At 46.3% G+C, this 12,915-nt stretch overlaps 1 protein-coding gene across 1 annotated transcript; it reads left to right on the top strand.

Moving 5' to 3' along the window:
• Nucleotides 1-1,111: 1,111 nt before the first annotated feature.
• LOC144166874 (iris-like) lies at nucleotides 1,112-12,291 on the top strand. Its single transcript, XM_077696328.1, has 3 exons — nucleotides 1,112-1,317; nucleotides 5,950-6,245; nucleotides 11,387-12,291. The coding sequence occupies exons 1-3, from the start codon at nucleotides 1,112-1,114 to the stop codon at nucleotides 12,289-12,291; spliced, it is 1,407 nt and encodes a 468-aa protein (XP_077552454.1).
• The last annotated feature ends 624 nt before the right edge of the window (nucleotides 12,292-12,915 follow it).

Below are 12,915 nucleotides of genomic sequence, written 5' to 3' on the forward strand. Positions count from 1 at the left end.
AAAATTGTAGCAACTAATTCACAAAAAAAGGTGGGCCTAAGCGCACTGGGTAGCAACGAAGGCCGGCGGACATAAAAAAAGACTGACTTTGTATTGCGAACACAAGCCTTTGGTGACTCACTCATCTTAATTCCCCCCATGAAAAGTGGTTTGTAACGTCACGAAAAAAGAAGACGCAAAAATATTAAACCACATTTAAAATTTCGCGCTGCCGGACGCCAGCAGTGATGCAATAGAGACAACAGTAAAGATACCGCCACAAAAGACTATGTTTCAACTGGAATAAAAAAAGTATAATTAACAATATCCCAATTTTGAGCAACACGACGAGCGACGTAATGGGTAAGATAAATACGTGGTTACCACTGTTAACTGCATGTTATGTGTGAAGCTACATGCATAGACCAGAAAAATAGTTGTACGACTACAATCGCGCAGTGATGCTTGTGATTGGTGGCTTCGTTCATCGGCAGTCGAATCCCCAAACAAGATCCTGTGACGTCAAAAAGAGCCCTGCAGGAAGTGCACGGTGGGTGGCCACTGCTTCATATGTTTCCCAATACCGGGATCATTTGGTTCAAGTTTGTAAAAAAGGTCTCATTCTCATTGATAGAAAGGATTGTAATTAGCGAAGAAAAGATATTTGGCTTTCATGTTCCCTTTGAGGTAAGTGAGGTTAGGTAGGCAAGGTTCAGGGATCTTAGCCGCTTATGGTACGTTGAGAGCCAAGTTTTCAAGCTTTTGCGGAACTTCAAAGTATATTACTAGAAAAACCCCGCGGGGGTTGTCTATTTTTCGAGACACTATTCCAGACACTATGTCCCACACGGCGGAAGCAGTAATCTGCTTCCACCACTATTGTTGGGAGGCGGCAGGACAGATGACAAGAACCGTAATTGCGGGTGAAGTGATACTTCCGCAATAAAAAGAGTGATCACTTCACAAAATGTCGGTCATCACAGCAGTAACCTAGTTCACGCACTGCACACACAGCGTCATTCTCCTCGTCTTCTTATCCTGACTATCATCAACGTCGCCAAGCCTCTCGCGGTGCTTGGGGCCCCGTGCTGCGAAGAAGAAGCAGCGCGTAGTGGTGACTGAGCAGCCCGCCATGAGCCTTGCCTCGAGCGTTTCGGACCGCAGGCCTTCGGACCCAGAAGACCAGCCCAGCCGGCAATGGTTTCCCAACAACTCAAGCTCTTCCTCTGCAAGCGCCAGGTACACGTCCAGCTCGGAGCAGGACTCGACATGCTCTGCAAGTTCCTTCCGGCAGATCATGGTTACCGCGCCACCCACGCCGATCAGCGAAATTGAACGGTGCGTCTCCGTATATGCGCACACATTATCCTTACTCTAGTACTGTGCGAGTCACCCATAATCAGCGCATTTATTGGCCGTCCTGGTATTCTATGCATCGCTGAATTCAGAATGAAGCCATGTGTAAATGCAGTAATATATTCGAGGCAAAAAATCACCAGAAAAGCGTACCGATGTGGACGAAAACGCTGAGAATTTTTACGTGTCTTGTCAGCGGGTACCACTAGTTCTCCCTTCACCGGCCACTGTTAAAGAGCTTTTTAACAATGACGTCTCCCGCCGAAGGAGAGCCCGTAATCGTTTGCAGTCGTACTCATTCGCCCACCTGTCTGCTATCACGTTGAGACGTAGTCGTTTCTATCGCTGTGTACGAAGTATGGGCATGGCTACGCGACCCAATGCGCACTATGTCCTGTGCGTTTAGAGTATAGCGAGGCGTCTTGCAGGATACTTGTTACCCAAATTAACGGCTTTTTGATTTCCTGCCACATAATGGTGGTAGAACTGCCGGCACTAGCGGAGAGGTTAACCATGGAATCCCAAAGCACCTTATGAAAAAGCCACATCAACAGTATCATAGGGTCAAAACTACACATAGCCTGAGCAAAAGTGGTGGTCAATTTTATGTCGCAGCAAACGAAATTTGGGATTTAAAAGTTTTCAGGACGCATGTCCAGACTGCGCCTATGACTGAGGGAGCGTAAACATGAGAAAACGTTCGTCGAATTTTGTTATTTATGCTTACAGTGAAACTTAAAGTGAAGCTATTTCGAACTATTTTAAAGTGATTTATGTCCGGCAAAAGTCGCCGACGTATAAGGGTTGCCTAACAGAACGAAGACTACTCCGAAATCTCTTGCACTCGAAAAGGCCACAAATTTGTCAAAACAACATAACAATTTTCTCATAGTTTTCATATACCAATACTTTTCTTGAAAACTAGACGAAATAGTTCCCAGGCTTTACTCCTCCAAGCTGATTAATAACCAGCAAAATATCTGTAGTTACGGTAAGGACGCGCAGGGAAAGATTCTCTGTTAAGCAAAATCGTTGTTTGAAATCGACCCTACGTACTTTGAGGACATTTGTAGCACGCTGCCAGTGACTGCCACAGAAGATATCCATCCAAGGGATGAGAGGGGGAGCGGCAAAATTTGGTCGGTTCAATAGTGCTTTTGTTCAGTTTATGTATCAATACCACGTCGATTGGTTTCAGCTGGGGTTTTTTCATTTTCACTTCAGAACTTGTGCTCGCGATGGTGATATCCTGTCTTTCTACTGGGTGTCTGATGTCTTAGATCCCGCTGTTTTTTGGGCTCCTTCATTAGGGCCATGCTAAATATATCGTATGCCGTAAGACTGTGCCTTGTGGCGTTCTCTTGTTCAGTTTCGGCAGCAGTTGGGATCATAGCGGGTGGATTGCTCCGGCGGCGGTCCAGTTCAGAAAGGAAAAATCGTTTGTGTCTATGCGTATGTTCGCCACAATTGGTTTGGATTCAATTTTTCATATGGCTGGGCCGGTATACGCTATCGTAAGTCCCTTCGATATAGAGGGCTATAATTGATTCATTGTTGAATTGCGGGACGTGCATTAGGAGATATTTTTTCCCGTGTGTCGAACCGAAAAAAGTACCGGTTCGGTTACGCCTTTGGTTCAGGCGAAATCATTTCGTTCCGGTTCAGTTCCGGTTCGACAAAATCCCGTACGAAACCGGTTCGCGAAGCGGTTCGGGAGCTTGAGCCGGTTCGCGAATCGGCTCGATGAGTTGACTTATCACGCAAGTTAAAAAAAAAAAAAAACATGTGGTAGTTTGAAACGACAGTCAAATCAAAATACAAACAAAAATTCAAAATGCTGCTGTTCCCCAAAAGCAGTGGCGCAATTGCAAAGCAACCTTTAAACAATTACGAGATATTAGAAAAACATGAAGTGGCGACGATTTACCACCTACATTCTCGCCCAGACTTTATGTTGTCCTAGCGACTATTCATAAAACCACCGCCAAGAGATATGACGGTGAGATATATTTTCTGCCCTTTCCTTTTTTTTGTTTAAATCGCAATCGCCGCTATGGAATCGTCTATCACGCTAACCTTTAAGCCTTTAATTTAGGCCTGCGCACTGGCGCGTTCAAATACCAGCGCCTAATACCAATGGCGCACACTTTTTATATTTCTAACAAAACAGAAAAATCCTACAATGGGCACATACATACTACCAATGAATTAGATTATTTGGTCACCCTAAATAATTTGTTAGCTGTCACCTTAGAGAATGTGTTGGCCACAATTTTGATAAAAGTAAGCTTTAGTTAATGCTCAGTCACTGCAGTATTGCTCTGACCACTGCAATTGCTTTCCGGATAGCTATACCAGATGTGTGCATTGCAATTAGTATGTCATCGTACCGCTTGACCCCCGGCCATCGTTCCGTGTGCTACATTGCAGAATCTTATAACAGATTACGCTGTTACAAAATGAAAGGGAAATTTGACGCGCAGGGCATGAGATGGGACTTTTTTGACGAATTCATCCACAGCGGTACTCCCCTACGGAACGAGTAGCAGTAGAAGTAATGTAGCGAGTTGGGCTATCAGTACAAGTGCATCTTCGAAAAAAAGCAGATCTCAATAAGACAAACCCGCATAACAAGCAGAAAAGATGATCGCTGGGCGAATGGGGAAGTGTTAGGTACCAGCCTGCCTTTCTGCATGTGTCATCTGCTTTATTACTGTTTCCGCTTCCAAGTTAAGGTCGAGGGCTGCAGTTTCTTGCCAAGGAGTTAAGTGTGCACCTTAACAGTTTCCCCTAACATATCTGCGGTTATTTGTATCTGTAAAAAAACTGAACTTGTCCACTGTACTGTCCTCAAAACTGACCACGGAACTCACTTGCTTCGCCTCGATGACACGTTTGGTTGCGAAAGGCAGGGCAAAGAAATGTATAGAGCAATATCCACGTTTTGGTGCTTGTTTTTTTACTTACTTGGTTTTACTTGGATTGATTGATTGTAGGGTTTAACACGCCGACGCAATGAAGGCGATGAGGCGCGCCGTAGTGGAGGGCTCCGGATTAATTTTGACCACCTGGGGATCTTTAACGGGCCCCGAAATCTCGTACACACGGGCGTTTTTGCTTCTCGCCTCCATCAGAAAAGCGGCCGCCGCGGCCGGGAATCGAACCCGCGACCTTTTTCTCAGCAGCGCAACGCCTTAGCCACTGAGCCACCGCGGCGGGTTATTCGGTTTTACTTCCTTTTTTTAAACATGTTTACACGGAAAACAAAAAAGAAAAGGCGAATCACGTTGTTTTAAAATATTATGCAAAAAGTAATCGGTTTTACTTACTTTTTGCATAATATTTTAAAACAACGTGATTCGCCTTTTCTTTTTTGTTGTTTCCGTGTAAACATATTTAAAAAACTGGCGCATTTAATGCCCCGTGCTATACTCTACTCCGAGGCGCAGCTTACGTTGCACGCCGGCAGACCTATTTTAACCAGCTGGTGATATTAAAAGTGGCCCAAAATCTTGATACACTAACGTTCTCGATTCACATCTACTTCAGAAAAACGGTCGTGGGGAAGGGAGATCGCGGCCACTTGTGGTCAGCAGCAAACGGCTTAGCCACTCAGCAGCTCCTGCAGTCAAGCTTGTCAAGTATTAACAATTTGCAGGTGTCGAACCTTTAAACAAATTATGAAATCAAAAAGTTTGCACACATCGGGTGTGGGCTTCGCTGTTGCGCAGTGAAACACTCCTGTAGCCTGACTGCTCCAATAAAGTCGCAGCTAGGGAAGGGCATCGTTTTACATCCCCTCAAAGCTGCCGAGAATGACATTTCATTTGGTCAGCTTGCAGTACGCTCTCGCTTCCAGCAGCAACAGAGCATTGCTACATTGGTGCCAATTCATTTCTCCTGTTCTTGCATAGAGCGTGATAGTGTTCAATTCTCTGGAGGGGAACGTGCGCGAGTGAGTACGGAGTTGATGGTACGTGAAAGAAAAAAAAAGGCCTGAATTGCATTGACTGTGCAATATCAATAATGGAGGATCGAACCGTTTCGGCATGAACCGGTAACCTTTATTTCTTTTTTCGGTTTAGTTCCGGTTCGGGTTCAGCTTGCTCAAAAAATAACAATTCGGGTTCGGGCGCAGTTCCGCAAAAAGACCGGTTCAGTTACGGTTTTCGGTTCGATTCGGTTATGGTTCAACACCATGATTTTTTTACCTGCGACAGGAGATATACTCTTATAGTTGACGGAGCTCTGAGGCCGCTCTCGCCTACTGGAGTAACTAAATGAGCTGTCACACCCAAATAACATGAAATACCTTTCACGGTCATGCTACTTGAATATTCGAAGCGATGCGGAACCAAAACGAGTTTTTGGAATTTACACAGGGCAGGTACATGGAGTTCTAGGGCGTCGAAGAAAACCCAAAGCGGCCGTATAACAATAATCGACGTGCGTAAACACGTTTGGACTATGCCCAGGCAAGCCTTAACCTTAATGGCCAAAGCTTCGTCTCCTCGTAGCGGGAACCAGATACTGACTGCCCAGCCGCCACATTCGAAACGGTAGCGTAAATGGGCATTACCCAAGCGAAGTTTCTCTCTCTCCCTCTCTCTGCAGCTACCTCCGCAGCGCGTTCGTAATGGCTCCCCACGTGGCCGGACCTTTGCTTCAGTTCCCCATCGACGTGTACCTGAGAATGCGCCAAGACGAGGAGAAGGGCAACGTGATTCTCTCCCCGTGGTACCTGGCCTGCGCACTGGTCATCATGTACCACGGTGCCTCCGGAGAAACAAGACGGCAAATTGCCAACGTCATCCACACGGACGATGACGGCTCCATCGTGCACATACTGGACAACCATGCCAGCCGCATGTTCTGCCGGGACTACCGCAAGACCCACCACACGCACTCGGGTAAGCTAACTCAATCAATCAATCAATCAATCAATCAATCAATCAATCAATCAATCAATCAATCAATCAATCAATCAATCAATCAATCAATCAATCAATCAATCAATCAATCAATCAATCAATCAATCATTAAATAAATCCGTCAATCAATCAATGAATCAACCACTGAGTCAACCAATCATTCGATCAGCCAATAAATAAATAAATAAATAAATAAATAAATAAATAAATAAATAAATAAATAAATAAATAAAAAGTCATTTTCAGCAGGCCCTAAGCTCTAACTTAGATGATGTGGATGTGTACAAATATCTTGTTCATTTTGAGGGCCGATATAACTCACCAGAAGGAAATGAGACGTACGGTAACTACTTTATGGATTTGTAATATTAATTGGTAATAGAGCTTTATTTTTTACATAACATCAACATATGTCCCTCGAGGTCCTCAACGCCCTCGAGGCCCTGAGAGTATTGTAATAAATAAGGGCTTAGTAGTAGGTCTACGTCTACAGTTTCTTCTCCGAGGGACAGGGTGTTGAAACTTTCAAAAAGATTATGAAGCGCCGCCTGATAAGGAACCCCGTGCCACCTGCTACACACATTTCAACAACGGTAATTTAAACGTGCTCTAAATATACCCGTGTGCAGAACGAAAGCAGCCTTGCTTTTGTAAACAAGGGCTGCTCTATTTAAGCAGTAAAGCTGGACTTGTTACCAGTGGTTGGATTCCAAAAACGCACGTTGTGAGCTAAAAAAGGCGTTGCAAAGAGGGAAATCGAACGCAACTGCTTGTGATGATCGGCGCGTGACGTTATCCGCTAGTATGTCCCGTGGATATGCGGAACATGGGTTTTTTAAGGTACCAACATAAAAGTTACGAAGTTGTGTCAAGGCGTAAACAAAAATCATTCAGCCTTCCGTCTAACAACAACGATGGTGCAACGCGAACTTCCTCGTTAGAGATTTCTCGGCTGCCGCGTAAATTTGGAATTTGACTCGCAGACAGCTTGGACTTTGACTCGTTTATTTTTAAAACTCAGTCGCAGGCAGTTTAGGCTTTTCATTTCGAAAGAAAGCTTCGCGTTCAACCATCTCCACCGTACATGGAAGGGGGAAAGAGTTTTCACTCTAATTTTCCACGACCATGCATCCCTCTCGAAAACCAAACCGCTTATACCGTGACCGAATGGTTGTAATCGCATAGACGTCAGCTTAATAACGCCAGGGGCGCAACTTCGATTCCCACCACGGGATTCGTTTTTTTGTTCACTTCGCCCTCAATCATTGTCATCGTCACAAAATGCTGGCTTTCCTGCAGTGTGGTTTGTCGGGACTACTGACACCAGTGAGAGGCTGAAAGCTTCACTTTAAAAGTTTCCCATGTATCTCCTCCCTTCGCTGCAAATGTGGCCGGAAGATGATAGCCTTCTGCCGCCCATACTGCGTAACTTCCTGCAATCTCTCACCCGCCCACCTCTCATGCCCTTGTCCTGGCGTTTTGCTACTCCCACGACAAACCAAGAAGAGGATCGCTCAAGACAATTCAATTTCGCTGCGTTCGTCTGCTCGCGCCATCTACTGGAACATTCTGGTACTCTTGAACCTTGAACATTGCCACGAGGAGTCGCCGCACGCGGCGTCGGCATTTTGAGGTCAAACTATTTCAAAGCAAAGCTTTTTACATCTACCAGCAAACAGTTTCGTCGTAGCGTGCGCCACAAGAAACTCCCAACCAGGCTAAATAAAACTACATGCACCGCCAAGATGGAACCTTTGCCTCAAGAGAAGCGGAGCGACAGCCCGTCGTCTTTGCGACTAAGCTACGCGCACACGGGGAGACGAGGAGATAGAAGAAGTTTTTTCACGTACGTGTAGAGTTCACGTACGCAAACGTCAAAAGTATACGTAGCCCACGCGCATGTATTCTGAAACCCTTTTAGTTACACGCACGCGACGCACTACGCGCGTAGGACCTTTGGATGCACGCGCTTCAGTTTATATAAAGCCGCGCACTACTACTAGCGACATCTACTAGCAGACACAGATGCTGCTCGTGATCTCGCGAGCCCGCTGCTATGACGATGAGAAACGCTACTTCGTCAGGCTTAACAGCTGAAAAATCGCCCTTCTATCTGAAAAACAAAATCTGTTCGATGATTTAAACTTTAGGGGAGGTTAAGAATGGGCAAATTGAAAGCGAAATCAACGGCTTAGAAAAAGATATCTCACTGAGGGATTAGCGACGATGCAGTTTTCGCTGGGAATCGGGAGGGCAGGGAGCCGCGATGTTGGTTAACTGTACATACGAAAAGAACTTGAACATCGCAAAGTGAAAATTCGTATCTTACGCACGTCCGTGAGACTCACGAAGGCCCTCTGAGTTCTGACCATGCGCACTGGTCACCCGTGAAGGTACGTGGAGCTTCTACGTACGTGAAACTAGCGGTCGAGATGCTGGTTTTGATTCAGCAGATGGGGAAGGAGAGGACACATTTTTGAGGCGAAACATGAAACAAGAGTGAGGGGGAGGCAGTGAGAGAGATGACGCCGCAGCGTCATCTCTGAACCCCGTCATCCTGAACCTTCGCAAGGCGCTCCTTGGAAAGGCACCGCTCGAGCTAGGCTGTGGCCGACGCTGCTGCGTTCGGGATTTCCGGCCCGCGAATTCCAGGTAACGGCAAGACGAATCTCTGGTTCCACTCTTCATAGAGCCACGTGTGTGAATCCAGGAGACGTCGCATGGGCAATTGTTGTGGGTGTTGTTTAAAGCTTTGTTGTACAACCACCTTCCCAGCGTGGATTGCAGCCAATTTTTTGTCATTGCCAATTTTTTATTTACCATTACTAGATTTCTGCAGCCAGGTGTTTTTAATTAAAACAACAATAAAAGTAATCATGTATTGCTTTTTTGCCTCCAATATGCCTAATGTTTGATTTAGCTCAACAATTCTGGGAAGTATGAACATAGCCACCGCAGATTCAGTAGTTTAGAAACGCTTTGCCTACATAATCTTTTCGTTCAAGAATTCATTTGAATTTTTGGCGGGCGGAGGAATCAAGGGACAGAGACAGACAGACTTACATACACCCTACATTTTTTCGAACTTAGCTAGCCCAAGAAGACTACCCCTAATAATAAAATCCCGCTTCAACTACGTCCGCTTGCCTGGTTTGAAAGCTAAATATTTATGGCTTACGGTTTCGATGCTTTACAGCGACGTCGCGCGTATCCTGTGGGTTCCATCAAGCCACCATAACAGATCTGGAGCTTCTGTTGGAATGTTGGGCAGTCTGGCAACCGTTGAATGCGAAGAAAGAAAAGCAAAGAAGGACAGTCGCACATGCTGCAGCAGTAAAGAACTATTTGATAAGTATTCCTAAGAAAACACTCTCTTATTTAGCGTAGAGCACTTTCTAGGGCGTATACTATACTTTTTCGTAGAATTTTCGCCTCGTGAGGTGTTTTTTTAATCATATTCCGGTTGGAAAGGCGGGATCAAAGATTGGAAGCCGCGTACGCCCATAGTTTACGTTACACAAAACAGCGGCGCTTTACGAGACCAAATAAAGCTGGACACGTTTGCGCACATCTTGTGGCGTTGACAGCTACGCTTGCACGTGTGAGGTAAAGTAAACGGTGCAAACGCCACAGAATAAGAAATATATAGCGCCAGCTTGACCTTCCGAATTCCGCCTACGACCCGTCTGTACAAAAAAGGTTGTATACCTACTAATGTTGCGTGTTGTTTGCGACTAAAACATGGTTTTGACGCCTTTTCATGTGGTAAATGTTTGCGACCAGGCACGGCAGCCCGCGGAACCAGGTAAGGCTTTGCAGGGCAACAGCTCTAGTCAGTTTCAAGTTAATCGAAAGCAGTGAGATTGCCTAGTAAAAATTTATGTTAAGTGTCGAAATATGTTTGAAGCTATCTCCGGCCGGCAGCGAACCCATATGCGAGCGCTCAGTTTTCTCGGTGTATAAAGAGTGTATCTTTGACATACATGCAAAAAAATCTTCGTCTTACTCGAATTGCAAAAGAATCGATGAAGACGGCGTTGCAACAAGAACAGTTGCCGTTAAGCTGTCCGCCAATCTTGTCGGTTCCACGAATGCGGCAGTGAGGTTCAGGTATGGATGTGCCACAAAGTTTGCGGAAGAATAGTTCAATAAAAAATTGGATTCCGTCAAGCCGGTGATCCTTAGCACGTGATCACCCAAGGAGCGGTCATAATGACCAGATAAGTGTTAGACAGGGCTCGACAATCCGCTCCTGATAAGTTTAGAAACAAGGAGCACGCAATAATGTAGGTCAAGCTTCTAACATACTGGGTGATTAAGAAGAAAATTGCGTCTTACTTTCCGTGATGTACGGATGAAGATCAGAATGACACCGAGCTAAGCGCTGTTACAAATATGCGTTAGACACAGGCGCCTCTCTAGAAATCCCGAAGGGAACCCGTTTTTCACTATCTATTGGTGACCGACTTTAAAGCTTCCGTTCAGAACAAAAGAAGGCTTTTTTAACAGCGACGCTATTTAGCAAATCGTAATTTCGCCTGCCCGCAGTTAGAAATACCAAGAAATTGCCGAGCATGGGGACGCTAGCGCGGGCCTCGCTGAGACCGCCCGGAAAATGGCTAGCGCTCGTGTCCGTGCCTCGCGCAAACCGCCCCGTGTCATCTGCGCACGCTTGTCAAGCCAAGCATACCACCTCAGTGAGATATTTAATAGAGTGGCAAAAAAAAACAAAAAAACTTCAGCGTTCGCCGTAATCATGGCCCTCGCGACTCGTAACTAAGCCCCTCGAAGTTGATGTCCCTTGATTATCACTTCCAAAAAAAAAAATGAAAGCTCATAGTAATAGCAACAATTATGGAGTGAAGGTCGTTGCGGCTGGGAAGAAGAAGCAAATCGGCTGCAATCATGGACTCAAACCTTCGTGATGGCCGTGAAGGTTGCGTACAGCTTCGCAACCTTCACGTCTTACGCGTTACTGTGAGCTTCCTTCATTTTTTATTTGAAAATTTGATTCATTTTGATATTTTCGGTCTAACTTGTTAACACCAGGGATACAGTAAAACACGAGTTGCCGACTCCTGACATTCTGAGGCAATCTTTATATTAATTCTCTCCCACAGGCCTGACCGTGACTGCCCACTCCGGCCTGTATTACGACTCGCGGGTGAAACTGTCCGGCTACTTCCTGGAACCGCTGTCGAGTATCGACGTTTCGGTTCAAAAGCGGGACTTCGCTCGCAGCCCTTCTCAGTGCCGCCTTGCACTCAACGGTCTTCTGCGGGCCTTGAGCGGCTTCACTTTCGACGAAGACGTCTTCGGCGGAGACTGCGTCGACGCCGATGCGATGCTCGTCCTCGCCAGTGTTTTCGCTTTCGGATCCCGGTGGTTCTCTGTAGGCAACGCTCACAGATCGACGGGCCCCTTCCACGACGAATCTGCCGAGGCCACTGCTGTCGAAGAGATCGTGCCCACGGTGTGCCTGACGGGCACCTTTCGCGTCGGCGAGTTCGCGGATTTCGAGGGATTTAATGCGACTGTCCTGGAAATCCCGTACCAGGACCCTCGTCGTTCCCTCGCCATCTTCCTGCCGGCGCCGACGTCGAGCCTGGCAGCCCTGGAGAAGAAGCTGACGGCGGCCAAGATACTCACCTGCCTCAGGAGGCTGGAGCACAACAAGCTCGTGGAGGTGATCCTTCCCAGGGTGACCGTGCATTGCGTCACTGACCTCAAGCGTCACTTGCAGCGGCTTGGCGCTGTGAGCGTATTCAGCAATACGTCCGACCTCAGCAGCGTGGGTCCACTCAGGGGATTGAGGGTGTCGGCGGCCAAGCACGTAGCCGTTTTTCGAGTAGGACACAGGGGCGCGAAAACTGCAGAAGCACAAGAGGCCGCTGAGAACGTCGTTAAAGCTTTTGCCGGGGCACCCGTGAAGACGGTCACGGTGGATAGACCATTCCTCTTTCTCGTCGTCAGCCGCAATCCGGACACCGTCCTCCTCCTCGGTTCGATCACGCATGTTCACTAACGCGCAGCCAAGACCTCTGTTGCGATTTAGCGGTTAAGAACAATGCAGGGTGAATATTCTGATATAAAATTAAGTTGCTACGTTTAGATACCATGCGGGGATACACACCGCATTCATGACATTTTCATCCCCGTTATTGGAAAAAATGTCTCCCTTCCAGCTTGCTATGTATGCCAGCAGGAATAGGAGGGAATATAAAACAATTTCTGAGATTGCCTCTGAAGGCTCTAATCGTGAAAAATTATTTTTCTGGTATATACAGTGGGTGTACAGTCATAGAACAGTCGAACATTTGAAACAAATTTTCCAGATTAACTGCGACATACGTTGCAGTCGCAAAAATGTGTTTGCTCTGAAAAATTATTTCTGTGTGGATGGCGCAGCCGTAGCAACTTCTGCAGAATGCTATTAGTACGAATACCCTCTTGATACCCTGCAGCGTTGCCTTTTTCAGCATTGGCTCTTATAGTACACGTCCTTCCATGAGCCACGTGTTAATGGCTAACCACCGAGAGTTCCTCGTGTACTATACTCCAAAGCAAGTAATCAAAAGAGGTTGTAGAAACTACTAGAGATTTGACTGATGCTGGAGGCAAGAGGAAACACTTGCCGAACTTTCTGTTC

The sequence above is a fragment of the Haemaphysalis longicornis genome, unplaced genomic scaffold, assembly GCF_048455015.1.
Source record: "Haemaphysalis longicornis isolate Haplotype H1 unplaced genomic scaffold, Haemaphysalis longicornis Haplotype H1 scaffold_194, whole genome shotgun sequence".
In the NCBI taxonomy this organism is placed as follows: domain Eukaryota; kingdom Metazoa; phylum Arthropoda; class Arachnida; order Ixodida; family Ixodidae; genus Haemaphysalis; species Haemaphysalis longicornis.

What these genes read in the sequence shown, in the direction of transcription:
- LOC144166874 (XM_077696328.1), top strand. Translation starts at nt 1,112, where the DNA reads ATGAGCCTTGCCTCGAGCGTTTCGGACCGCAGGCCTTCGGACCCAGAA. An exon ending in CCGATCAGCGAAATTGAACG is followed by an intron (nt 1,318 to 5,949) that starts GTGCGTCTCCGT and finishes CTCTCTCTGCAG; the next exon opens with CTACCTCCGCAGCGCGTTCG. An exon ending in GACCCACCACACGCACTCGG is followed by an intron (nt 6,246 to 11,386) that starts GTAAGCTAACTC and finishes TCTCTCCCACAG; the next exon opens with GCCTGACCGTGACTGCCCAC.